The 25,894-nt window shown below is 38.1% G+C and overlaps 1 protein-coding gene across 2 annotated transcripts; it reads left to right on the top strand.

Annotated features, from left to right (window-relative positions):
* Positions 1–216: 216 nt before the first annotated feature.
* On the top strand, positions 217–22,648 carry RPE65 (retinoid isomerohydrolase RPE65). Of its 2 annotated transcripts, XM_069564763.1 has the most exons (14): positions 217–227; positions 1,376–1,458; positions 2,656–2,806; positions 4,262–4,369; positions 4,473–4,614; positions 11,266–11,413; positions 12,821–12,902; positions 13,141–13,273; positions 13,378–13,517; positions 14,189–14,318; positions 20,668–20,782; positions 20,881–20,975; positions 21,086–21,197; positions 22,497–22,648. In XM_069564763.1, the coding sequence occupies exons 1-14, from the start codon at positions 217–219 to the stop codon at positions 22,646–22,648; spliced, it is 1,602 nt and encodes a 533-aa protein (XP_069420864.1). The 2 variants fall into 2 exon arrangements, with proteins under 2 accessions (XP_069420864.1, XP_069420888.1); XM_069564787.1 differs by lacking the exon at positions 4,262–4,369.
* Positions 22,649–25,894: the final 3,246 nt, after the last annotated feature.

The raw sequence follows: 25,894 nt of genomic DNA, 5'->3' as shown, positions 1-25,894 counted from the left end.
GAGCAACCAGCTCAAATTAATGCTCAAGTATCAGGAGTATCTGAGTCCTGAAAGCCACTTCTGTTTTCCCTCTCTCAGCTGAGGGGGTGGGAAGAGGTTCCCAAAGCCACCTCTCCTTTCAGGGAGATTTAAAAGGCATATAAAGGCCCCTGGCTGAGGACTTGCTTCCTCACTCCACAGCTGGTGCCAGAACTCTCAATCCTCTACCAAGAGAAAATGTCCATCCAGTAAGTATCTCTGGGAGATTTTTTTATTAATGCCTTAGTGCGTTGATGGTAAATGAGCTATTTCAAGAACTCCTGAAGACAACTGAGGATCCATTTAGGAAAAGCCTTGGGTCTCGGTGGGAGAGTTTGTTTCTTCCTATACACATATTGAAGCAAATATCTAGAAGTCAGGTCTAAGTTACAGTGGGATTTTATTGCTTGGAATGGGCCTTGGAAGCAGTAGTGAGCATGAAGATTCAATGAGGCAGACCTGGGTTCTACTTCTTGTCCAGTCATTTCTTAACTGTGTTATCTTAGGCAAGTTACTTTTTAAAGTCTAGGCTTTTCCATATATAGGATAAGTAATACTTACCTCATTTTGGTGCTGTGATATTTAAATGAATGAAGGGCATATAAATTCCTTTTGATGGTATGTGGCACATAGTAAATTCTTAATAAAAAATAAGTGCCTAAATTAGGCAGTCTTGTCAGAGCTCTCACTCTAAGAAGTCATATAATGAGCCAAAGTGAGAAGGAAGAACATTAAAATATATATATGTATATATGACCTAAATATTCCTATCCGACTGCTTTTAAAATGTAGTGAAGCTCTTGGAGATTGGTGACAAAATAAGACAGTGGGAAGAGATGATGGTATAATATGCATGAATAGCAAAGGATGAGGTATTGACCCCAAAACCTGTGGTCTCCCAGTACATAAGAGGGAGAGGAATGAGACTGGGAGTCAAGGGAATGAATGATGCAGTAAGCTGAGGGTACTGACAGGGTAGGATAATTCTGTGGGAAGGACTTGGTCAGGAAGAGAAGTGACAATGATAATGGGATTTGTTGACTTGTCCTCAGAAATATGGGAAAGCTGCGGAAGGTAAGTCCACTGTAATATTAAAAGGGAGGTCATTTTCCTTGTCATCAAAGGAGAAAAACCAACCTGGGCCTTTGCCAACATGAAACATTTCTGCCACCCTTCCCCAGTTTCTACCACCACCACCGTATCTCCTCCCAAAACACTGTACTCTCAGCTCCAGCTGGACTGGCAGTACACACCAGCATTGAGTAGAGGGCATCTTTTCTTGTGGAGCTCTGCCTCTGTCTCCATGGACTCCCTGAGATTCCACATGAACTTCTTCCTCATTATTCCACCATTTCAGAGTTGAACATCCAGCTGGTGGTTACAAGAAACTGTTTGAAACTGTGGAGGAACTATCCTCACCGCTCACAGCCCATGTTACAGGTTGGTCTCAGCTTTCTTGAAGCCATCTTCTTTTTTTTGTTGCGATCTCTCTTTGCTGTCTCCTTATTCATTGGCATCTCTCAGCATAGGTTCCCCTATGGGCTACAAAGAGAGAAATCTGGAGATTTGGGCTTTTTATACCAAGAACTCATTTCCTCTTTTCTTTACTTTTCTAAAATATATATTTTAAAAATGCTACCTAACTGGAATTCATTGACTACTGGGACTATACCTTTGTCATCTTTAAACTGTCTCCTCCCAATTGCCTCTTCTGGAAAATAGAAAAGATGAACCCAGTGCTCTTTCTCAACTAGATTCTGATGTTAACAGTCTAGATGCAAGCAATCAAATTAATGGTGTGTCTGTTAGGTAAGCCATGTCTTCTTTTCAAATTTTTATCAGAAATATAAATCTGTATAAAGTGGACTGCTGAAACTGAGCTGTATGAAATAATACATTTCAGGTTGGAGAGTTGACAAGGATTAAACAAATACTGCCATATGCTGTACATTCAAGGACCAAAGGGCACAACCTGTTTAGACTGAATGGCCTTAAAACCTTTATTGTGTGTCCCTCATTTTGCAGAGAAGGACACTGAGGCCCAGAGATAGCACACAGCAAATCCTGAAGCAGAATCCAGGTCTCTGACAGCCCTGTGTACTTTCTGCTACAGCAAGGTGACCTTTATCTGGACAATAGCCCATATTCTCAAAGGAATTTAGCTCTATATTTTAAAAAGCCAATTTCCTATTGTTTCACAGAAATGGTTTGTTCTATCAACACATCTTTTTTTTAGTATCTTGATCTCTACTTCTAATCCATCCCTCCTGTATCAAGAAATTTGAAATTTTTTCTTAAAAGTAAGATGGTAAAAATGCAAATGTATTGGTAGCTGGGAATATCTGTTAGATGGAGAATCCCATTCCATTCCAGATGTTCTTCCTTGTCTCCTTCCAACCTTTTGTTTAAACTCAGAGATGCTGCCACATTTCCCAACCTTGGTTCCCTAGAAAAAGGAGAGTCAGCCAGCAGGCATTTCCTGAGAGCTACTCCACGTGAGAGCTGGGAATGGAAATCACTGCCAGCTTTAGAAGTAAAAGGCTGCCCATCCAGATGGCTTATATAATCACTGCTTCTTACCAGGGGTGAGAAGAGCAGGTATAAGAAATAAGATTCTGTGTCTCACTTTCCTCACAGGCAGGATCCCCCTCTGGTTGACTGGCAGTCTCCTTCGATGTGGGCCAGGACTCTTTGAAGTTGGATCGGAACCATTTTACCACCTGTTTGATGGGCAAGCCCTCCTGCACAAGTTTGACTTTAAAGAAGGACATGTCACATACCACAGAAGGTAAAGAACACTAGGTTCCACTCCCCTTCCTAGGGTTGGGGCCTAGCTCAGCTCTTCCTTGCATGTTCTTTTTAACCTCCTGAACCCAATAGGAGACTTTATACTCATCTCCACTCAGAATCCTCCTGGGCCATGAGTCTGCATGGACACCCGGGAGCTATAGGACAGGATAAAGAAACAGCAAAGAACTAGGGCTTTGGAGTCTGACATGCCTGGCATCAAATCCTATACGCCCTAGATACCATTTGTCTAGGTGGGTGCCCTTTGGCAAGTTGTTAACTTCTACTTCTTTGTTTTGTCATCTATAAAAATGGGAGAAGTAAAAGAATTTACTTCAGAGTTTATTACAAGGATAAAATGAGAACACAGTGCTTAGTCCATCAGATGCATTTAATAATAATAATAGTCATTTTATTATTAGACCATGTATCGCTTGATTTCTTTCCTTTTTTGTAATCAGAAAGGCCAGTGGGAAGGAGGGAGGGGGTGTCACAGAGCAGGCAAGGACCAAATATGTCATAATAATACCAGGAATAAGTTTTCTAAAAACAGGAGATGGTTGCTAAAAGGCTTGAGGCCCTAAGCCATCACTCCAACTTCATTACAAAGACTCATTAGCACCACAATAAATACTTTGTTTCATGTTTTAATATTCAGGCCTGTTAGTGGCTTTGTTGATCACCACAGATTTCAGGCATTCTGAAGAGACATCAAAAGTAAGAATAAATGGAGTCTTGAAGTAGTTGGGATAACTTGGACTGTTTTAGAAGAGAAACAGATCAAGTCAAGCAAAAATTTAGCTATGAAAGCTTATTTTGGAGGTCAGAGAAAGCCTTCTAAAGACCTTGGTACTTTTTTCTCTTCACAAAAGTACAAAATCAAATTTTAATTGGCTCTCCACATGAGAAACCCTAGGCAACGTACGCTGTCTAGTCTGGGATATGGTTGAGGAGGTCGGCCTGTGTAAGAGACTGGATTCAAAAATATCTACTTTTAAAAGTAGCAAAATAAAATTTTAAATTAAAGAAAATCACTAGAGGAATAGAAGGAAGATTGAAGGAAATCTAATTCAGCATACCATGTTCTATACCTCCCTGCTCAGTGTAGGCTGGTGAGTCATAGGGTACAGGAAGTCAGAAGCCCAATTTGAACTATCCATGGGACTATGTAGTATGATATGGAAAAGTCTTATTTTCTGGCTCAGGCCATATATGCCGATCATTAGCTTCTCTGAGCCTTGATTTCTCATCTGTCACTGTGAAGTTTATAATTGGAGCTCATGGCACATGGTCTCCTTCTCCTTCAGTCACCCCAAGAAAGTGACCTGACTCTTCATTCTCCATGTTGTGAATTTATGATTCTTGATAAGGGCACATGGAATGACCTTTTATGCTCCCCAGGGACTACACTAATTCCCCTTCTCTGTGACATTTCCCATATCTCAATGTCCTTCAGGTTCATCCGCACTGATGCTTACGTACGGGCAATGACTGAGAAAAGGATCGTCATAACAGAATTTGGCACCTGTGCTTTCCCAGATCCCTGCAAGAATATATTTTCCAGGTTTCTGAAACCCAACTGCATGTTATTAAAGACATTTTACATTAGCCATTTTTCTCTCATGGCTTGAAAGTTACTGGACTAAAAAATCCATTTGCTTCTACAGGTTTTTTTCTTACTTCCGAGGAGTGGAGGTTACTGACAATGCCCTTGTTAATATCTACCCAGTGGGGGAAGATTACTATGCCTGCACTGAGACCAACTTCATTACAAAGATTAATCCTGAGACCTTGGAAACAATTAAGCAGGTAGGACACAGTGTTCAAAAGATATTGCTTAGGAATTTAGAATTTGTACCTTAGAATTAAGTCCACTGTACATTTTGTTTGGAAGAATATGAGAGCCAGATAGATTAAGTTTCAAATCCCTGCTTTGTCATCAACTACTAGCGATGTGACATAAAGCAGAATTTTCTTCTCATTTGTGAAATTTTAAATATTTATTGCATGAATTAGAGGAAAACTGTATAAAATGCCTAACATATTTAATTGTGACACAAGTATTAAGTCCCTTCCATGTACCAGAATGTATGCTAGATGCAAAAGATACATCAAAGAGTAAGATAAAATGGTCCCTGCTCTTTGTGGGTTTTATAGGCTAGCATGGAACTGGCACATTTAATATTGAAAAGATAAAATTCATGGTTCTAGGAAAGTGTGTTGCACCAATTTTACACCTTCTTATAGAACTTCTTGTTAGAAATAAAAGCCATACCTTAAATGAAAAAGTATAAAGAAACATGTGAGCAATATTAGAAAGTGATAAATTTTGCTGAGATATGAGGCAGTCTCAATGCAGCATTCAGTAAAACAAATCTACATTTTCAACCAATGTTTATTAAGTTGCAGCTGTTTTCTTTCTTTTTGCTTTGTGAATTTATTTTTTTAATCTATTTTATTTTATTTTTTAATATAAATTTATTTATTTTAATAGGAGGCTAATTACTTTACAATATTGTATTGGTTTTGCCATATATCAACATGAACCTGCCACAGTTGTACACGTGTTCCCCATCCCGAACCCCCCTCCCACCTCCCTCCCCATACCATCCCTCTGGGTCATCCCAGTGTTTTCAAGGCATCATTCTTACTTTCAGAACACTTAACATCTAAGTGGAAAAATCAATTAATATATTACTTAACTATAATAGAGTAGAGCACTTTCACAGCATCATCTTTCAGGATTTGAAATAGCTCAACTGGAATTCCATCACCTCCCCTAGCTTTGTTCATAGTGATGTTTTCTAAGGCCCACTTGACTTCACATTCCAGGATGTCTGTCTGGCTCTAGATGAGTGATCACACCATCGTGATTATCTTGGTCATGAAGATCTTCTTTGTACAGTTCTTCTGTGTATTCTTGCTACCTCTTCTTAATATCTTCTGCTTCTGTTAGGTCCATACCTTTTCTGTCCTTTATCGAGCCTATCTTTGCATGAAATGTTCCCTTGGTATCTCTAATTTTCTTGAAGAGATCTCTAGTCTTTCCCATTCTGTTGTTTTTCTCTATTCCTTTGCATTGATCAATGAAGGCTTTCTTATCTCTTCTTGCTATTCTTTGGAACTCTGCATTCAGATGCTTGTGTCTTTCCTTTCCTCCTTTGCTTTTCACTTCTCTTCTTTTCACAGCTATTTGTAAGGCCTCCTCAGGCAGCCATTTTGCTTTTTTTGCATTTCTTTTCCATGGGGATGGTCTTGAACCCTGTCTCCTGTACAATGTCACGAACCTCTGTACATAGTTCATCAGGCACTCTATCTATCAGATCTAGTCCCTTAAATCTATTTTTCACTTCCTCTGTATAATCATAAGGGATTTGATTTACATCATACCTGACCTAAATCAGTATGCACTCAATATGCCAGCAAATTTGGAAAACTCAGCAGTGGCCACAGGACTGGAAAAGGTTAGTTTCCATTCCAATCCCAAAGAAAGGCAATGCCAAAGAATGCTCAAACTACCACACAGTTGCACTCATCTCACACGCTAGTAAAGTAATGCTCAAAATTCTCCAAGCCAGGCTTCAGCAATACATGAACCATGAACTTCCAGATGTTCAAGCTGGTTTTAGAAAAGGCAGAGGAACCGGAGATCAAATTGCCAACATCTGCTGGATCATTGAAAAAGCAAGAGAGTTCCAGAAAAAGATATATTTCTGCTTTCTTGACTATGCCAAAGCCTTTGACTGTGTGGATCACAAGAAACTGTGAAAAATTCTGAAAGAGATGGGAATACTAGACCACCTGACCTGCCTCTTAAGAAACCTGTATGCAGCTCAGGAAGCAACAGTTAGAACTGGACATGGAACAACAGACCGATTCCAAATAGGAAAGGGAGTACATCAAGGCTGTATATTGTCACCCTGCTTATTTAACTTCTATGCAGAGTACATCATGAGAAATGCTGGACTGGAAGAAGCACAAGCTGGAGTCAAGATTGCCAGGAGAAATATCAATAACCTCAGATATGCAGATGACACCACCTTTATGGCAGAAAGTGAAGAGGAACTCAAAAGCTTCTAGATGAAAGTGAAAGAGGAGAGTGAAAAAATTGGCTTAAAACTCAACATTCAGAAAATGAAGATCATGACATCTGGTCCCATCTCTTCATAGGAAATAGATGGGGAAACAGTGGAAACAGTGTCAGACTTTCTGTTTTGGGAGCTCCAAAATCACTGCAGATGGTGACTGCAGCCATGAAATTAAATGACGCTTACTCCTTGGAAGAAAAGTTATGACCAACCTAGATAGCATATTGAAAAGCAAAGACATTACTTTGCCAACAAAGGTTCGTCTAGTCAAGGCTATGGTTTTTCCAGTGGTCGTGTATGGATGTGAGAGTTGGACTGTGAAGAAAGCTGAGCCCCAAAGAATTGATGTTTTTGAACTGTGGTGTTGGGGAAGACTCTTGAGAATCCCTTCGACTGCAAGGAGATCCAACCAGTCCATTCTAAAGGAGATCAGCCCTAGGATTTCTTTGGAGGGAATGATGCTGAAGCTGAAACTCCAGTACTTTGGCCACCTCATGTGAAGAGTTGACTCATTGGAAAAGACTCTGATGCTGAGAGGGATTGGGGGCAGGAGGAGAAGGGGGGATGACCGCGGATGAGATGGCTGGATGGCATCACTGACTCGATGGATGTGAGTCTGAGTGAACTCCGGGAGTTGGTGATGGACAGGGAGGCCTGGTGTGCTGCGATTCATGGGGTCTCAAAGAGTCGGACACGACTGAGCGACTGAACTGAACTGAACTAACTATAATAGAACTAACTATAATAGAATATAGTAAGTCCTTTCACAAAAGGAGTCCTTCTATGGAAGTGCATATAAAGATTACTTCTAGCAGTGTTGAAGGGTGTGAAGTAGGGCAGATCAAGGAAGATTTTAAAGTATTGTATTTGAGTTAGAAATTAGAGGGAAGGCAAAACTTCATTGAATTTGGGAAAAGAACATTTCAGATACAGGAAGTACCATGACCAAACAAATAGAGGTGGGAAACTGGAGAATAAAGGATTTTTTTTTTTTTTTTTTGGCTAGAATTGCAGTATTTCTCAATGGAGGTGGCATTGGCATTGGGCAGGTGGCACTTCATCATTATGGGGACTATTTCACCTATTGCAGAGGTTTGACATCCCTGGTCTCACCCACTAAACACCAGACATGTCCTCAATCATTGCACAAAACCCAAATGCTCCCCAGCATTTCCAACTTCCCCGCTAGGGGACAAAAGCCTTCCTAGGTGCAAACTAGTGATCAGAGCATGCCATGTCAAGGGTAGAGTGAAACTATAAGTTTGAATAAAGGACAAAAATTTGGAATAAGTTGTTTGGTTGATGGTAAACTACTGAAAGTTTTTGTTCAGAGGAGTGGTATAGCAAAGCTTTAGGTTATTTAATCTGGAAGCTATGCATAAGCTGTATGGGAGGGCAAAAGAACTAGGAGACCAGCGAAGACCAGAAGGAGAAACTGAGTGTAATAGGAATAGAAAGGAAAGTAGTCACAACACTGGGTCTCAATACTACAGGCTGATTTATAATCCCACGGACTGTTTACTAAGGTTTGACATATTCTCAACAGCTTTTTCTTGGTTTAGATGTATGTTTGTAACCGCATATGAGTGTGTGTGTAAATCATCTAGAGAAGTCCTGAAACTAAATTTCTAAACTACTCATTTGACTTTGACAGTATATCAGATTGCCATGGTAATTTAACTGGAAGTGTGAAGTTCATGGTATGGCTCCAGAATAGACTTTATTAGAAGTTAAGTTTCATTGTGAGCAGCACTATACCCTAACTTCATATAAAAATGTAATTTTAAAAATTTGAGGGTTTTTTGTTTGTTTATTTGTTTACCATGACTGAAATAGCCTGCTAACAAGTACCTTTGCCTCTAGACTGATTCCCTTAAATACAACTTCCTTAATTCAGTAGAAGTATTTTTTTTTCTAAAATGCAAGTATAAATGTGCTATTCCATCTAGTGCACCCACAGTTTCCAAGATATAGTTAAAACACAGACCTTTGTGGCTGGCCCACTTTTATTTCTCCTTCTCCATGTGTGCTCTTCACCACAGCCATGCTGAATGACTAGACTTCCCTAAGCAGCATTCACTATTTACACCTCTATGCCTTTACAGCAAGGTTCCTGCTTCCTAGAACACATCGTTATCATTCTGCATCTGACTGACTTTTACTCATCTTTCAACACGAGTTGGAGTCATCGCCCTTGGGAAGCCCTGCCTCATCTCCCAGTTTGGGTTAAACGGCTTTTCTTTATAGATATGGTTTTGCACTTACTGCACTTATTCCAGCTCATTGTTCTAGTGTTGTTGTTCAGTCACCCAGTCATGTCGGACTCTTCACGACCCCACAGACTGCAGCATGCCAGGCCTCCCTGTCATCACCATCTCCCGGAGTTTGCCCGAGTTCATGTTCATTGCATCAGTGATGCTGTCCAGCCATCTCATCCTCTGACACCCTCTTCTTCTGCCCTCAGTCTTTCCCAGAATCAGGGACTTGTCCAATGAGTCATCTGTTCCTGTCAGATAAGCAAAATACTGGAGCTTCAGCTCCAGCATCAGTCCTTCCAGTGAGTATTCAGGGTTGATCTCCCTTAAGACTGACTGGTTTGATCTTGCTGTCCAAGGGGCTTTCAGGAGTCCTCTCCAGCACCACAGTTTGAAGGCATCAATTCTTTGGCATTCTGCCTTCTTTATGGTCCAGCTCTCACAACTGTATGTGACCACTGGGAAGACCATAGCCTTGACTATACGGACCTTTGTCAGCAGAATCACATTTCTGCTTTGCAACACACTGTCTAGGTCTGTCATCACTTTCCTGCCATGAAGCAATTGTCTTCTGATTTCATGGCTGTAGTCATGGTCTGCAGTGATTTTGGAGCCCAAGAAGAGGAAATCCATCACTACTTCCACCTTTTCACCTTCTATTTGCCATGCAGTAATGGGGCCAGATGCCATGATCTTCGTTTTTTTAATATTTAGTCTTAAGTTGGCTCTTTCACTCTCCTCCTTCACCCTCATCAACAGGCTTTTTAGTCCCTCTTTGCTTTCTGCCATTATAGTGGCATCATCCGCATATCAGAGATTGTTGATGTTTCTCCCACCTATCTTAATTCCTGCCTTGTAACTTATCAGCCCGGTATTTCTCATGATATGCTCAGCATATAGGGTAACAGCAGACAGCCCTGATGTACTCCTTTCTCAGTCTTGAACCAATCAGTTGTCTAGTACAGTGCTGTCAATGGAACTTTCTACAACACTTCTATATCTACATCGTCCAAGTGCTGTTAAGTACATGGATGTGGCTAATGTGACTGAGGAACCGAATTTGAAGTTCTGTCTAATTATGATTGACTTACATTTAAATTGCTACATGTGGCTGCACTATTGGATACTGCCAGTCAAGACTGAGATTTTGAAAAGCAAGGACTATCGCTGTTTTCCTAGACTCTGACACAGCTTCTGGCATACAATAGAAGCCCAGTGAGTGCCCGACAAATGACTGAGTGAATGGATGTCTTGCCTAATATTTAAGTGAGAGCGCCAAAAGCTCCCTAAGCTTTAAAACATTTTCTCTTAATCGAATAGAAAGCACTTTGGTTAGACAAATATATAACCATGGATTATTTATTCAATAAATCTTTACCGAGTAGGTCCCAAGCAGAAATTCTAGTGCTCTGCATCTTTTGACAAGTCACTTGACTTCTCTGACTCCTCAAGTTCTCCTTAGGTAAATTGAGAGGTTTGTGATAGATGATGGTTTTGAATTTTTTATAAGAATCCAAATTCAACTGAAGTACTGAATCCTGTCTTCAGAAGTTTCCATTAATTCCAGGAATTCATGGTTCCCCTGAAGTGTATTTAGGTTAAGACTTTCTATACTAGAATTCTGAGGTTTCTTTCAGTTCCAAATTCCTTAACATGTAAGACACTGGATTTGGTATTTAGGTTGTATCATACAAAATTTGTGTTTTTGAAAAATGAAAATTAATAACTATCAACATGCAGTTCAATGTAATTCAATAAGGAAAATGTAAAGATGTTTCAGGATTAAAATTTATCACTGTTTGAGGACAGCTTGTATATACGAAAGGAAAATAACCGAACAGAGAAATGCATGGTCTACATCAACAGAAGAACACAGTCAGAGAGAACTTAAAAATTTCAAAGGCATGAAGGGTCAACGTGGGGGTCAGAGAAGAGCTCTACGCTAAAGTTGGAACTTCCACAGGTTTGAAAGAAAGTAGGACCCCAGAGAGATAGAAGGAAGGAGAAAGTGCACTTAGGGTAAAGGTGCAAATGGTCATGGTGAGGTCAGATTGCGGGACCAAAGATACAATACAGTTTTTCTCTTAACATGGGTGACATCTCTTTTCCTTCCATAGGTTGACCTTTGCAACTATGTCTCAGTTAATGGAGCCACTGCTCACCCCCACATTGAAAATGATGGGACTGTTTACAACATTGGTAATTGCTTTGGGAAAAATTTTTCAATTGCCTACAATATTGTAAAGATCCCACCACTACAAGCAGGTCAGTTTACCACTTTGATTCTTCTTAAAACAAGTATAGATAATGTGAGAAAATTACTGGAAATGCAAGATGTCAGATCAGAAATATGAGGACTGCACTATATGGACTGTTAAATTACTTTCAGATTTTCAGAAAAATATCCTCATCCTCACCCTACCAGGGAACAAATACCCAATAGCACCATAGTAGGAAATAACAAATTGAAAATACAAAAAGCATGTGGCCATGTTCTGTTCTACAGTGTTTCAAAGATGTAGTGTATATGTGACTTTGATCATATAAAATTTAGATTCAAATCAAGCAAATAGTTATTAAGCACTTATCCATGTGCCAGACACAATTAAGATTTTAAACAAACATATGTGTACGTATATGAAAAAAAAAAAAAAAAGAAAGTGTATTCAGTATTTTATATGTATTTAATTCCCAAAACTAAAAACAAAACCTTTTAATCATATATAGACTATAGAGAAAGAATGCTAAAACAGAAGAGAGTACTCTTTAGAATTCTACATTCATCCTCCATTCGTTGCAAGAAATTTGATATTGATCTTATTAATAGAATCATTTGAGTATATATGGATTTTTATTTAGTTTTTGCTTAGTATAATTTGTGAAGTTTAGATCCTGGACCAGCAGCATCACCTGGAAACCTGTTAGAAATACAAATCTCAAGCCCCACCTGAGGTAGACTGAATGAGTAACTCTGAGGGTGGGCCCATGCTCAGCATTTTCAGAAGCTCTTTATGTATTTCTGGTGTACACTAAGGTTTAAAGACGCTGCCTTAGTAGCAAATAAACTTTAATGTGCTTAAGAATTATTGTACCGGGCTATTGACACAGAAAGGGCTTCCCATGTGGCACTAGTGGTATATGCCAATGCAGGAGACATAAGAGACAGGAGTTTGATCCCTGGCAACCCACTCCAGTATTCTTGCCTGGATAATCCCATGGACAGAGGAGATTTATGGGCTACAGTCCATAGGGCCTCACAGAATTGGACATGACTGAAGGGACTTAGCACCCACAAACAACAAAACCACATATTCTATAACTTTACAGCTAATTTAAGAGAGTGTAAAAGTCACTTTGACCATACTAAAGTTTTGCCTACTCCCTTGACTTAGAACCCTCCTTCAGTTAGTAAGATGTGACTCCACTATACTCTATCTACCACACACTGTTTGAGTGTACTTTCCAAATCTGCTGCTATTTGGATTTTCCTGGGTGATTGCAGCTCCACATGAAATTTCCCTCAGAAATGCCAGTGACTGTGAAAATGGAAATAAACTCTTTTAAAAATCAAGATCTGAAAATGTATTTCTTTGCTCGCATAAGCTGTTCTAAATGCTTTGTATTTAAAAAAAAGAGGCTGTTCCACAGCCTTTTAAAACCACTTTATTTCAGACAAGGAAGATCCAATAAGCAAGTCAGAGATCGTTGTACAATTCCCCTGCAGTGACCGATTCAAGCCATCTTACGTCCATAGGTAACTCGAAGGCCTGCTATGAATCTTCAGGAAAACTCAAGTTTAAAGATCTGCTTTGCCTACCTTTGATACCAGTCCTGATCATGACATTTTCTTGCAGAAACCTAAATTTAAATGTAATTAATTTCATGTAGGCACTGTTGATTCATATAAATGACCATACCTCATGTGTACATATTTCTCTGTGGTTTGAGCATCAACCCTTCCCACTCACAAGTTTATTTCTGTTTCTGAACAGTTTTGGTTTGACTCCCAACTATATTGTTTTTGTGGAGACACCAGTCAAAATTAATCTATTCAAGTTTCTTTCTTCATGGAGTCTTTGGGGAGCCAACTACATGGATTGTTTTGAGTCCAATGAAACCATGGGGGTAAGCCTTACATTTATTTGTCAGGTTTATGATTCCAAAGAATATGTGTTTCATAATGCAGACTTTTTTTCTTTTTAAATGCATCAAAATATTCTCACTTTTAGGTTTGGCTTCATATTGCTGACAAAAAAAGAAAAAAGTATATCAATAATAAATACAGGACCTCTCCTTTTAACCTCTTTCATCACATCAATACCTATGAAGACCATGAGTTTCTGATTGTGGATCTCTGCTGCTGGAAAGGGTAAGAGAGTACACTGAAAGAATAAATGTTACATCTCCAGTTGCTCCTGGAAATCAGGTTTGTTTGTTTGTTTTCAGAGATACTGCTTTCAATATTTAATCTGAGTTATATCTTTTAAAAGTATGCTTAAGTCACAAAATATGACTTAAAAAGCTGTAGGGAGTTTAGGTAATCAGAAACACAAACTGAACCTAAAAACCATGGTTAATGATTGAAAACTGCTCAGGTCCATGAAACAGACCTGAAAATAAAAGATTCTATGACTTGATGAATGAACTTAAACTTAATTTCCCTCAAATTTAACAAGATTGTTTGAGGAGCCTTAAACTGCATCTGCTCTGGGTTTGATTTTTTTTAGAAAAGACAGACATTCTTTCTTCAGAACAGCAAGTCACTAAAAGAGACAGTAGCCCCTGAAGACACAGACAGAATGGTGATAGAGAAACAGAGCAGAAAGTTTCAAAGGCTGCTGTTTTTAAACATATCCATGAAGCAGGACTCTTTTCTCCACCCAGAGTGGGCAGAAGTGGCTGCAGTATACCTGAGTCTTTAGGAGTTTCTAGATTGGAGACTAAAGAAGAGACAGGCACTTGTGCTTTTAAAAGACATGCATCATGTCTCTAAAATTTTTGTAATTGTCTGTCCTCATGTTTGACTTTTTATTTTTGCAGATTTGAATTTGTTTATAATTATTTATATTTAGCCAATTTACGTGAGAACTGGGAAGAGGTGAAAAAAAATGCCAGAAAGGCTCCTCAGCCTGAAGTTAGGAGATACGTCCTTCCTTTGAATATTGACAAGGTAACCACCCTCTACATAGATTTCAGATATAACAAGAATGTTTCATCTTCCTCAGGATTTTTCCTCCTGCTGTGTGTTTATACATAAAGGCTCAAAATTTCTGAACTGGAAGGGACCTTAAAAATTAGCAAATTCAATTCCCCTCATTTTATAAATGAAACTGAAGCTCATGAATTAGCAAAATCCAGTTGTGAAGAGTCAAAGTGAAACCAGTTTTCACTCTCAACCTGTTTTTCTTTTTTCTACAAAATCTTTTTAAAAACTGATTGCTAAAAAACAAACAACAAAAAACTGATTGCAATCCAACTGGTTAGAGCATAAACGAAAACAGTGGGATAAGTGGGCAAAAATTACTTAAAACAATAGGTTGGTAATCTTTGAAGGTTTTTAGGTTAGGGTAAAAGGTTTGCATTTTATTTGACAGGTGGTAGGGAGTTAAGGATTTTGAATAGAAGAAAGCCATATTCAGAGTTGGTGAACTGGGTATAAATAAAGTGTACTGACTCTTCTAGTTGTCTCTCCTGCTAAATGTCCAGCTTCCCTGAGCAAGTCTCTCAATGAGCAAGTTACCCCAAAGTTCAGTTGCCCGTTCTGAAACCTAAATAAATTGGACTAAATAATAACTAAGTCATTTGCTGTTTTGATTTTCTAAAATAAGGCTATGTCATGTGTAAGTAGTATTGGAAGTGAAGGAGAAAGATAGGGGCCTGTGATTGTAGACAATTTAAATTCTGTAGGTGCCAGAAAAATGTAGTGGTAGTAGCGACAGAAAGGCAAAAGTGAGCATTCCTACAGATAGAATTAAAAGGATCCTACATTTGACTGGATGGCAGAATGAATTAAGTCTTAGACATGCAAAACCCTATGTGTCTAAAGTGTTGATACCTTTGGAAATAGGAAATGCAATAGGCAGAGCAAATTTGGAGATAAACATGAACTGTAGAACTAGGAGGAAAGGGTAATAATGAGTAAAAGGGCTGGCTTGAAGACAAAAACAGGTTAACCGAGGCTTCCAGCTTTCTAGTACGTGATTTGGGGCAAGACATTTAGTCTTTTCACGTCCCCTTTTCTTTATCTGCACTTTCCTGGTGGCTCAGACAGTAAAGAATCTTCCTGCAATGCAGGAGACCCAGGTTCAATCCCTGGATTGGGAAAATCCCCTGGAGAAGGAAATGGCTACCCACTCCATTATTCTCACCTGGAGAATCCCATGGACAGAGGAGCCCGATAGGCTACAGTTCATGAGGTCACAAAAGAGTTTTACACAACTGAGTAATTAGCACTTTCATTTCATTTTCTTTGTCTATATCCACCATACAGGATTTTTGTGATCAATAAATGAGGTGATATATATCAATCTCTGAATATAGTCCCCCACATAAACTGTGTTAAATAATATTCATTATAATTCTCATCAACAACAAAGAAGTATGAACTTCTCTTGCTAGCAATGTTTATCCTCATATATTTGATCATCATTTCAATGCCAGTAACTATTAGCTCTTTTCTTCTAACCCTGCTTTGTGTCACAAGGACCTGCCCTTCCACATGAAAGCCTACCAGATATCTTCATCAAGATGTTGTTGATGCTGATCTTATTGTTGTTGATGAGAATTACAAGATCAGCATCAACAACATCTTGATGAAAATATCTGGTAGGCTTTCATGTGGAAGGGCAGGTCCTTGTGACACAAAGCAGGGTTAGAAGAAAAGAGCTAATAGTTATCAGCATTGAAATGATCAAATATATGAGGATAGACATTGCTAGCAGCAAAAGTTCATACTTTGGAGTAAGCATTCTAAAAGAAACTTACAAATTTGTTGATTTTTAAGAATGAAGAACTTGACAGCCAGAAAATGTTGAAAGAAAAGATAGCCAAGCACATAAGTTGGGGAAACACCCATGGGCAGAAAGTAGTAGGAAAAGAGGAGTCAGAAAAAGAAAGAAAAAAAAAATCACTAACGGGTCCTAGTTACAACTAAGAGAGGAAAATGCCACATTGACAAAGCAAGAGAGGGTTTCATTGATGTCCACTGCTATGTATAGGCAAGCTGAAAAACATGAAGCTGAAGATAGGAGCCAAAACCCAGATTTAGTGACCTCTAGGAGAATAGGAAGAGAGGCAGAAATCAGGTTTCAAGCCACAGTGACAATGTGGTGGCAATTACTATAGCCTGTACTCTTAAAGTTTGGCAATGAAGAGAAAACTAGATCATAAATTAGAGAGAGAAGAGATTAAAAAAATGAAGGAAGGACTAAGGAAGGGAAAGAGTATAAGATGACTAAAGCTTCAGGTTTTGTGATTGAAATAATGGTGATATTTTTTAATATATCTTTCTTATTTTTGAATAGGCAGTGCATTTAATTGGTCAGAAAATCAAAATAATCTAAAAAGGTTTGCACTGAAAGTGTCACTCCAACCTCTTTCTGCATCCATTCCATACCATTCCTCTTCACTTCTATGTTTAACTTTTAATGTCTTTCCTTTGCATTTGTTTATGAAAATATTAAAAAATGCCAACATATAGAATTATTATTCCCACTTTTTACACAAAAAGTAACTTTCTATATCCACATTTTTTTCCTTGCTTATTTTCATTTTAAAATATATATTGAAGATTTTACTTTCTGCAACCACACAGTGTACTTTTTTACCAATATGCTGCAGTCCCTCACTGCTGAGCAAGTCATTTCCATTTTTTGACTGTTACAGATAATTTCACAAGGAATAACTTTGTATGTATGTTATTTTATGTATATGCAGATATAGCAATAGGATAGACTCTCAGAAGTGACTTTGCAGTATCAGAGGATAAACGCATCTGTTTTAAAAAGAAAAATAGTGAGAGGGAGAGTGAAAAGGAGGTGCTGGTTTGGAAAGCAAAGATGATGTTACAGATCTCTTACATTAAAAAGCCTGAATTTAATAATAGAAAAAATAAGATACAACAGAGTAAAATCATTAAAGTTACAGTCCCATAAGTAAAGTGTTCAACATCAACATTTGAACTAATTGTATTTTTCTTCTTAATTCATACAATGCTACAAATCATAAGGACTCACTGTGTTGGATCAATTGTTATTTCCAGGTCTTCTGCATGGAGAGAGAGAGAGACATATATAAAATTTTCTTTATTTTGCCACCTTTAGGTAGTCATGTATCAATATGTATATATACATACATGCTGCTCTCTGCTTCCCAACATCATCACGAAGAGCCTTGAAGTCACACTTCATGGAATCTTACAAGATCCATTCCTCACCTCCTATCTCTTCCCAATTCTGAAAATCTTTCACTATTTCCTTTTAGTTCATTGTACATCACTAGAAAAATTCCATCTATCCTCTGCTCAGAAGGTTCCTTCCATCTTATCTCTTTTACCAAAAAATCTGACACTCTCTAGGACACTGGTCTCTTCAGCAGCAGTTTCCAGGGGTAGCAGTTTCTCCTCCAGCCCTTGTACCACTGGGCCTGGAGTTGGAACACTTGTTCCACTTTGCTGCTTCCAAACCATTGTTCCTTCTGCCCATCCTTAAAATCTTTCAGTTTCAAATCTCATTTCAACTAATTATATACCCAAGTGGTATGTGTACATTTATATATATATATATATATATATATATATATATATATATATATATAACCCTTCATTATTATTTTCATGTACCAATCACCACTCCCTCTTCTTTTGGTTCAGTGTCACACTCCCCTCCGTGATCTACTTCCAACTGTCAGTGATTTCAGTATACACATCATAGATGATTCTTCCAACAGCCTGGCCTCAGTTCCTTGACATCTTCCACTGATCCTGTCTTCCATTCTAACTCAGCCACTCACTTCCCAACTCATACAATTGACCTTGCTATTACCTTTGACTGTGCTTCTATCATAACCTTGGTTTATACAGGACACATTCTGACTTTCCTTTCAAGATTACCAACCCTATTACAATTTCCACCAGAACCTCCAATTTATTGAAACTGCTCACCATCTCCCACTCCCCTGAAGACTTATCTTCCCTTCTTATTCAGTTAAAATTTCATGATCATTGTAATCACCCCCTTGAGTAGATCCTCATTTCTCTTGCCACTTTCTTACTTTATAGAATTTATTTGTCAAAGTCATAAATCCTAGTTAAATTCAACTCTCCACCTACTCCATGCTTGTACCTCTAAGGCTCAAATCAAGTGCTAAAAATACACAATTGTGTTAATTGGCCCATTTTTTAATATATGACCACAAACCTTACTGCAACATTTCCCAACTTCATTTTCCTAGTTAAGTATTTCACACCCTCCTCTCTCAAACTTCCCACCTCCACACTCATACTCAATTAATGGCTCTGTTTCCTCTCTTACTAAACAAATGAAAGAAATCAGAAAAGAATGTAGACTCCTGCCACCACATCTACTCACCCACCAGCATCTGTACTCATACTGAATTATCCCTGGTCTTATTCAGAACTAGTCTTTCCCATCCTTCCTCACCCACTCCAGGACATTATTCTACAATACTCCCATTCTGTCATATATCTCACTCTCCTCCTGTTTTTATTAACTCGTGCATATCATGCTGTTATTTTGCCTTCTTATAAAATCCTTCTCTTGACTCTTCTTGCCCCTCCATTTATCCCTTCTTTCCTGTCTTGTGGCCCCTTTAATGTTGGAGGGCACCAGGACTCACCCGTTTGTCCTGCTTCTATTTGTACTTTCACTCCTCTTAAAGACTCATGCCTTAAATCAACCTGCACTTCCACTTCCAACTTCCCTTTAACTCAAGATTCTTGTATGTTATTGCCAATGCTAAGTCTTTATTTTGATGTTCAGTAAACATTTCAAGTTTAATAAGACAAAACTCAAACTTCTCCTCTTCCCCTACCAAAAACTTTATCCCACCTCCAGTAATTCCCATCTTTATTGTGACAACTCCAATTTTTAACTATTCGGCCCCAAACCTTGGAGCCATCCTTGACTTCTCACTTAATTTCATGCCTGTTCCCTATCCGGTATCTTACCTATTAGGAAATCCTCTCCTCTGCCTTCCATTCCTCACTAACATCAGTGCTACTAGCCCAGTCTGAACCATTGTTTTCCTTTGACTAGACTACTACAAGACAGACTGGTTTTCCTGATTTCACACCTGTATATCCCCTATTCTTAAAGGGATCTTGACAGAGCAGCCAGACTGATTCTTTTAAAAATAAATCATAGCCTTGCAAACTCTTCTGCTCATCTCTTGCTCACAAGAAAAACCGAAGTCCTCACAATGACCCATCAGGCTCTAACCAGTCTGACCCCATTATACCCCTCTACCCTCCTTTCCTGTGTTCTCCCCCCAGCTCAGTCAGCACAGCCAACCTGGTCTCCTTAATGCTCTTCAAGCACCCTTGACAATACTCCTGCCTCACGCCTTTGCAATTTGTTTCCTCTGCTTAAATGCTCTTCCCCAGATATCTACATTGCTTCCTTCATCTCCTACAAGTTTTATCCCAAATATCACCTTATCAGTGAAGCCCACCCTGACTACCTACTAAAATTATAAATCACTTACCCTTCACACTTCTGATCCCCCATACTCTGCTCTGTTTTTCTCTCCACATTCATGGTGTACTAAACACTTTATCTATATTTATAGTTTTCCAAATTATAATGTAAACTCCATAACAATAGGAACTCTGTTCTCTGAAATATCACAAATGCCTAGAATAGAGTCTAGTACAAACCAGGTATTCAAGTATTTAGTGCAAAACTAAATGCATATGTTCTCTGAAGAGCTCATGATATTCATTCCTTTCATAATATAGTCTGAAAAATGATGTGGGGGCAATTTCAGTATCAAGAGATCTTAGAAAACATCGGGTCCAGAAGTTTTTTCATTTGTTTTCTTTTTTGACAACATAAGGATATGATATTTTTCCAATAAAATCAAAATATAGCAAACTTTAAAGGAGATAAACATTGTATGGATACCTAGAGGTTGAAGTCTTTGTTACTGTGAAGCAAAATACTTCTTTTCCCAGAACCACATCCTCAGGGCCTTATATGGGCCTATATGGCCCTTTTTGTTCTTTGAGGTCAGTCTCATTTCACAGATGAGAAGACTATGAGGTTATATTTCTTTTATATATCTCTGACTTTCCCAGTGATACACACTCAGTGACTGACATGGACATGGGCAGCTTTCTCAGTCATGTTCTTTGTCTCTCCCTTCTAGAGTTTTCTGTACTGACTCTTCTACATGTTGACTTAAGAAATTAAGAACTCAGGAAACTAAACTTGGAAACTGTTCTCATGGCTGCTTGATTTTTATTCCTTGCTCACTGAGGTTTCTGTTATCCTCTTTCTTAGGCTGACACAGGCAAGAATTTAGTCACACTCCCCAATACAACTGCCACTGCAATTCTGTGCAGTGACGAGACCATCTGGCTGGAACCTGAGGTTCTCTTTTCAGGGCCTCGCCAAGGTGAGATGGTATAGGAAAAAACTTCACATGTGAGAGAACAAAATGTTCCACTCAGAGAGAGTAATTGAGTTTTCCTAAGCATGTTTTTTATTTTGTAGCATTTGAGTTTCCTCAAATCAATTACCAGAAGTATGGTGGGAAACCCTACACATATGCATATGGACTTGGCTTGAATCACTTTGTTCCAGACAGGGTAATTAATTCCTCTTCCTAATATTTGAATGGTACTTTGAATCATATGTAAGTCAAGTAAAGCATATTGACTGACTAATTTATTGACTAATTTTTCTTTCTTATAAGCAGCTCTGTAAGCTGAACGTCAAAACTAAAGAAACCTGGGTATGGCAAGAGCCTGATTCATACCCCTCAGAACCTATCTTTGTTTCTCACCCAGATGCCTTGGAGGAAGATGACGGTAATGAGAGTAATAGATGTGTCTGAACCCTCTCTTCTCATTGGAGTTCATATAGTTAATTCACTAGGAGAGCAGTTATATTGATTATTTCCAAATGTTCAGAAATAATCCTTCCTGCTATTGAATAGGACAGCACTAAAGAATGTAAATATGTTTGAAAAATAGTTTTATCTTATGGCCAGGTTTCATTAGGTACTGTTGGAAAAATGCTTAGAGCACCATCGGGTGTCACGATGGAATATCAGTATCTGCTCTAGATGGAGGCGAGAAGGAAGAAGGAGCAGCATGCTATCTAGGTTTTGCCTTTCCTGACCTAGATACATTTCTGAAAAGAAACAGGGTTCTAAGGAGGGAAACTGAATATTCTAACTGATCCAAGAGAATGAGGCTTTGAGATTCTGGTTCTAGTTTTTGTTTTCAGTAAGCTGAGGCTAGAAGGGGATCCAGAGCAACAGTCTGTAAAACAGCAATTCAGATACACTCAACTACAAAGCTGGAACAGCAGGGTAGGTGATACTCTCTGGGTTTAAAATATGGGAGACCACAGAGAAATGAATAGAATAAAGAGTTTTAGAGCCATTTTACACTAAGTAATTTTACATTTGCAGTGCATCCAGTTAAAACTGCAAAAAGTTTGTTCCTATTTAGTTTGATAAAAGTAAGCATCCAAGCTAGGTCTTGGAAATTGTAGAAATAATATACCTGACTGTTTTCAAAGTCTTTAATACATGTTTCATTTGATTGTCACAACATTTTTTGCAATAAGTAGAGCAGGTGTTAAATCTTATGACACAAATAAAAACACAGAAACATTCATTAAATAAGAATTCAATGAATATTTACTGTGTTCTAACCATTGTGGTAGGCTATCAGGATACAATGGTGGGCAAGAAGGACACTGTCACTCCCTTCCTGGAGCTTATAGTCTAGGGGACTTGAAAATTTTAACATCCCTCTCATGGTTGCCATGGACTTTGCTGGTGACTCAGGCGGTAGAGAATCTGCCTGCGATGCAAGAGAGTACTCTTGCTAGGAGAATTCCATGGACAGAGGAATCTAGCAGCCTACAGTCCATGGGGTTGCAAAGAGTCAGACACGACTGAGCAACTAACACTTTCACTTGCATGGTTGCCACACAGCCAGGTGACAGAAGAGTCAGAACAAGCTATCATGTCATCTGGTTTTCTTTATTTGTGAGTGTAATGTCTCCTGTATTATTTCAATGATATTTAATCTATGGCTCTGGGCTTTTTTTTTTTTTTTTAATTCAACACTGCCTTATTAACTTCTCATTAACAGGTGTAGTTCTGAGTGTGGTGGTGAGCCCTGGGGCAGGACAAAAGCCTGCTTATCTTCTGATTCTGAATGCCAAGGACTTGAGTGAAGTTGCCAGGGCTGAAGTGGAGATTAACATCCCTGTCACCTTTCATGGACTGTTCAAAAAATCCTGAGCACATTCTAGCATGACATGTTTCTGGTGACAAAACACAGAAAAACATAGTTAGGTCTGCAATCAAATTCTGTTTAGCTTTAGCCTGCTGTCTATAAGTGTTTTAACTTGCAGATGCACACCATTTTGCAGTATTTTACAGAAAGTACAGAGCTAAGTAAGGAATTCCTTTTAAAAAGTGCTTATTTAGATAATCATACTTAGTGAAACAGGCACATCATAACTAAAAACTCTTTATATATTTACAGTCAAACAGAAATTGAATGTGAATTTATTAAACTGTTTTTCATTCCTATTATAAAAGTGTATTTTAGGCACCTATCTGCTCCTATTACTTTTTAACATTTAAAAGCCAAAGTACTCTACAGCTGATATGTATATGGCTTTGCTGTGTCAAGGCAGCATCTTGGAAAAAAGGCTTAGTTACTAAATGTCAAATCAAACTTCTTCTCAAACCAGGGACTTTGATCTAAGACAATCATTGTATGCACATATGTATTATTTTCAAAGATTCTCATGGTTTAAACTTTAGTATTTCCATTTTATATAGGCAATTATTACTATTTCTGATTTCACAGTAAAAAAGCCTGTTTCTAATTCACTGAGGGCGCTCAACCAAATAACTTCTCAGAGATTACGTTATCTATTAGAAACACATAACATCAAAGCAATTACATATAGTAGTGACTATTTTTTTTAATAGCATAAAATACTTACAAACATAATTGCTGTTTAAAATCAGATTATGGGGATAATAATGTTGGGGGGGGGTTATACTTTGTTGCCTCTTCTGCTCAATTACATTTAAGCTCTGTGCACCTGACTGAAGAGAAAGTGAAAAAAGAGAAAATACTGTCATTAACATTCAGATATGAATATAGTTTAAGCACTTTTGTTTTTAAAATATTCTTTTCTGAGATTCATGTTGCAAAAAAAAATGAAGATTGACAAAAATTTTTATTCTATATCTTAATCCTGTTTTACTAAGTAAAAACAGCTTGAAGGAACAGACTGACTTGGGTACTTGATGCATCCATTTGATTTCTTTATTTAGATAAAATGCAAACTCATTTTTTAAGATTATAAGTACTCATTAAAATATACTTTTCAAATAAAATCTAAAATTGCAAAAAAAGCAGAAATTATAAGGTAAAATCATACAGAGCTCATCTAAGCACAACTACTGGTCTTTTCCATCATTTCCCACGTGTGGCTTTTTAATGTAATCATTATTTCTTTGGGAGTAATTCCTAGGTAAACCTAGATATCTCAAAAAAATAAAAAGAAAAATGCCATAAAATAACATGGACTATGTGACTGTAGATAAACATCAATCTGCTGGATTTTGTCTCTAGACATGGCACATGAGCTTAATTACACAAAGAAAGCTATTCATACATTTATTTTAAAAATGCAAAAAATAAATTACTGAATAATTACCAAGTTTTGTGCTTATTTAAGTCTCTAAATTTAAGAAAATTCCTAATACTGTCACTTCCCACACTTGCCAGTCAGCCCCTACCTTCTTCCCATTCCTTTTCGACAGGAAAGTCTGGCAGTTCTTTGTGCCTGCTTCTCCAGTTGGAAGATCCCACTTTGAGCTCTGTGCTCTGTGGAGATAGCCATAGTGTTAAGAAGGGAGAGAGGCACATCTGAGTAAAGGAACATTCTGTCAATACCTTTTCACCAATTGGATTGTCTATATAATCATTGCTGATATTATACCAAAAAGGCTTAGGAGCTGCTTTACAAGTGCAAAGATAGAACATGAGTTTTAAAAACTTAAATTAGGATAAGGGAGATTTAAGTCAAGCAGGAAGGATTAACTCAGAAATTCAGATTGAAAAAATTAAGTAACCTGATTTCTAAGAATCAAAGGTATTCATCTGGAGGAATCAAGAGAATCATGTCTCATCCAAAAACAAATAAATCTGTTTTAAGGGGAAAATTCAAATTGAATTAAGATAAATAAACCTATTAGTAAGTAGCTACTTTTGAAATAAGTTGTTCAGCACCCTATTTGTCATAGCAAAGGAGAAATAATAACATCTTTGAGAATATAAAAAAGTAATTAGTAGCTGATAATTGCCTCATGGCTATCTAGACAGAGTTCCTATCAGCCAGTTCAGTTCAGTCACTCACTCATGTCCAACTCTTTGGACCCCATGGACTGCAGCATGCTAGGCTTCCTTGTCCATCACCAACTCCAGGAGCTTTCTCAAACTCATGTCCATCGAGTCAGTGATGTTATCCGACCCTCTCATCCTCTGTCATCCCATTCTCTAGCCTTCAATCTTCCCCAGGATCAGGGTCTTTTCCAATGAGTCAGTTCTTTGCATCAGGTGGCCAAAGTATTGGAGTTTCAGCTTCAGCATCAGTCCTTCCAATGAATATTCAGAACTGATTTCCTTTAGGATTGACTGGCTTGATCTCCTTGTTTTCCTCAAGGAACTCTTAAGAGTCTTCTCCAACACCACAGTTCAAAAGCATCACTTCTTTGGTGCTCAGCTTTCTCTATGGTCCAACTCTCATATCCATACATGACCACTGGAAAAACCATAGCTTTGACTATATGGACCTTTGTTGGTAAAGTAATGGCTCTGCTTTTTAGAGTTCCTATACTATATTCTAAACCAAAAAAGATCAACAGGCAGCAAAGCCAGCCTACCTTCCAAGAATTCTGTGGCAGTTTTATTCTATCATCTACAATCTGGCTGAAGAATAAAATGCAGTTCTTTTTTCTGTAAACACATAAGAGTGATCAATGATTAGGATTAAGAGAAAATGTCTCCTAAAGGATCCCTTAGGGAATACCAAATCAGTCTCAATGGGAAAACAATCTCTGAAAGACAGGAGAAAAGTAAACTTATACTCATTGAGTACCTTTTACTTTTACAGAAAGGTGGCAATTACTCCGAATATTATATCCACCATGATACTATCTTCACCATTTTAAAGATCAGGAAAGGGAAGTCAAGTAACTTTTCTAATAGTCACAAAACTTAAACTGAAATCTAAGCCTATCAGTCCTTCCATTAAAATTTTGGTTTCTGATGCTTTCTAAAATATTTCTATTAACTTAAAATTTATTCCAAATACAACCACTATCATACTACTCAGTCATCAAAGTGAAGTGAGTGAAAGTGAAGTCGCTCAGTCGTGTTCCTCTGTCCGTGGGATTTCCCAGGCACGAATACTGGAGTGGGTTGCCATTTCCTTTTGCAGGGGAATTTCCCAACCCAAGGAT

Source organism: Ovis canadensis, chromosome 1 (assembly GCF_042477335.2).
Source record: "Ovis canadensis isolate MfBH-ARS-UI-01 breed Bighorn chromosome 1, ARS-UI_OviCan_v2, whole genome shotgun sequence".
NCBI classification, from domain to species: Eukaryota; Metazoa; Chordata; class Mammalia; order Artiodactyla; family Bovidae; genus Ovis; species Ovis canadensis.
The sequence above is the reverse complement of the archived record's forward strand: the minus strand, read 5'-3'. Positions and strand labels throughout refer to the sequence as shown.

Excerpts from the sequence above, each read along its gene's own strand:
- RPE65 (XM_069564763.1), top strand. Across the intron at positions 4,370-4,472 it reads TGCAAGAATATATTTTCCAG|GTTTTTTTCTTACTTCCGAG; the intron begins GTTTCTGAAACC and ends TTGCTTCTACAG. Across the intron at positions 20,976-21,085 it reads ATCACTTTGTTCCAGACAGG|CTCTGTAAGCTGAACGTCAA; the intron begins GTAATTAATTCC and ends TCTTATAAGCAG.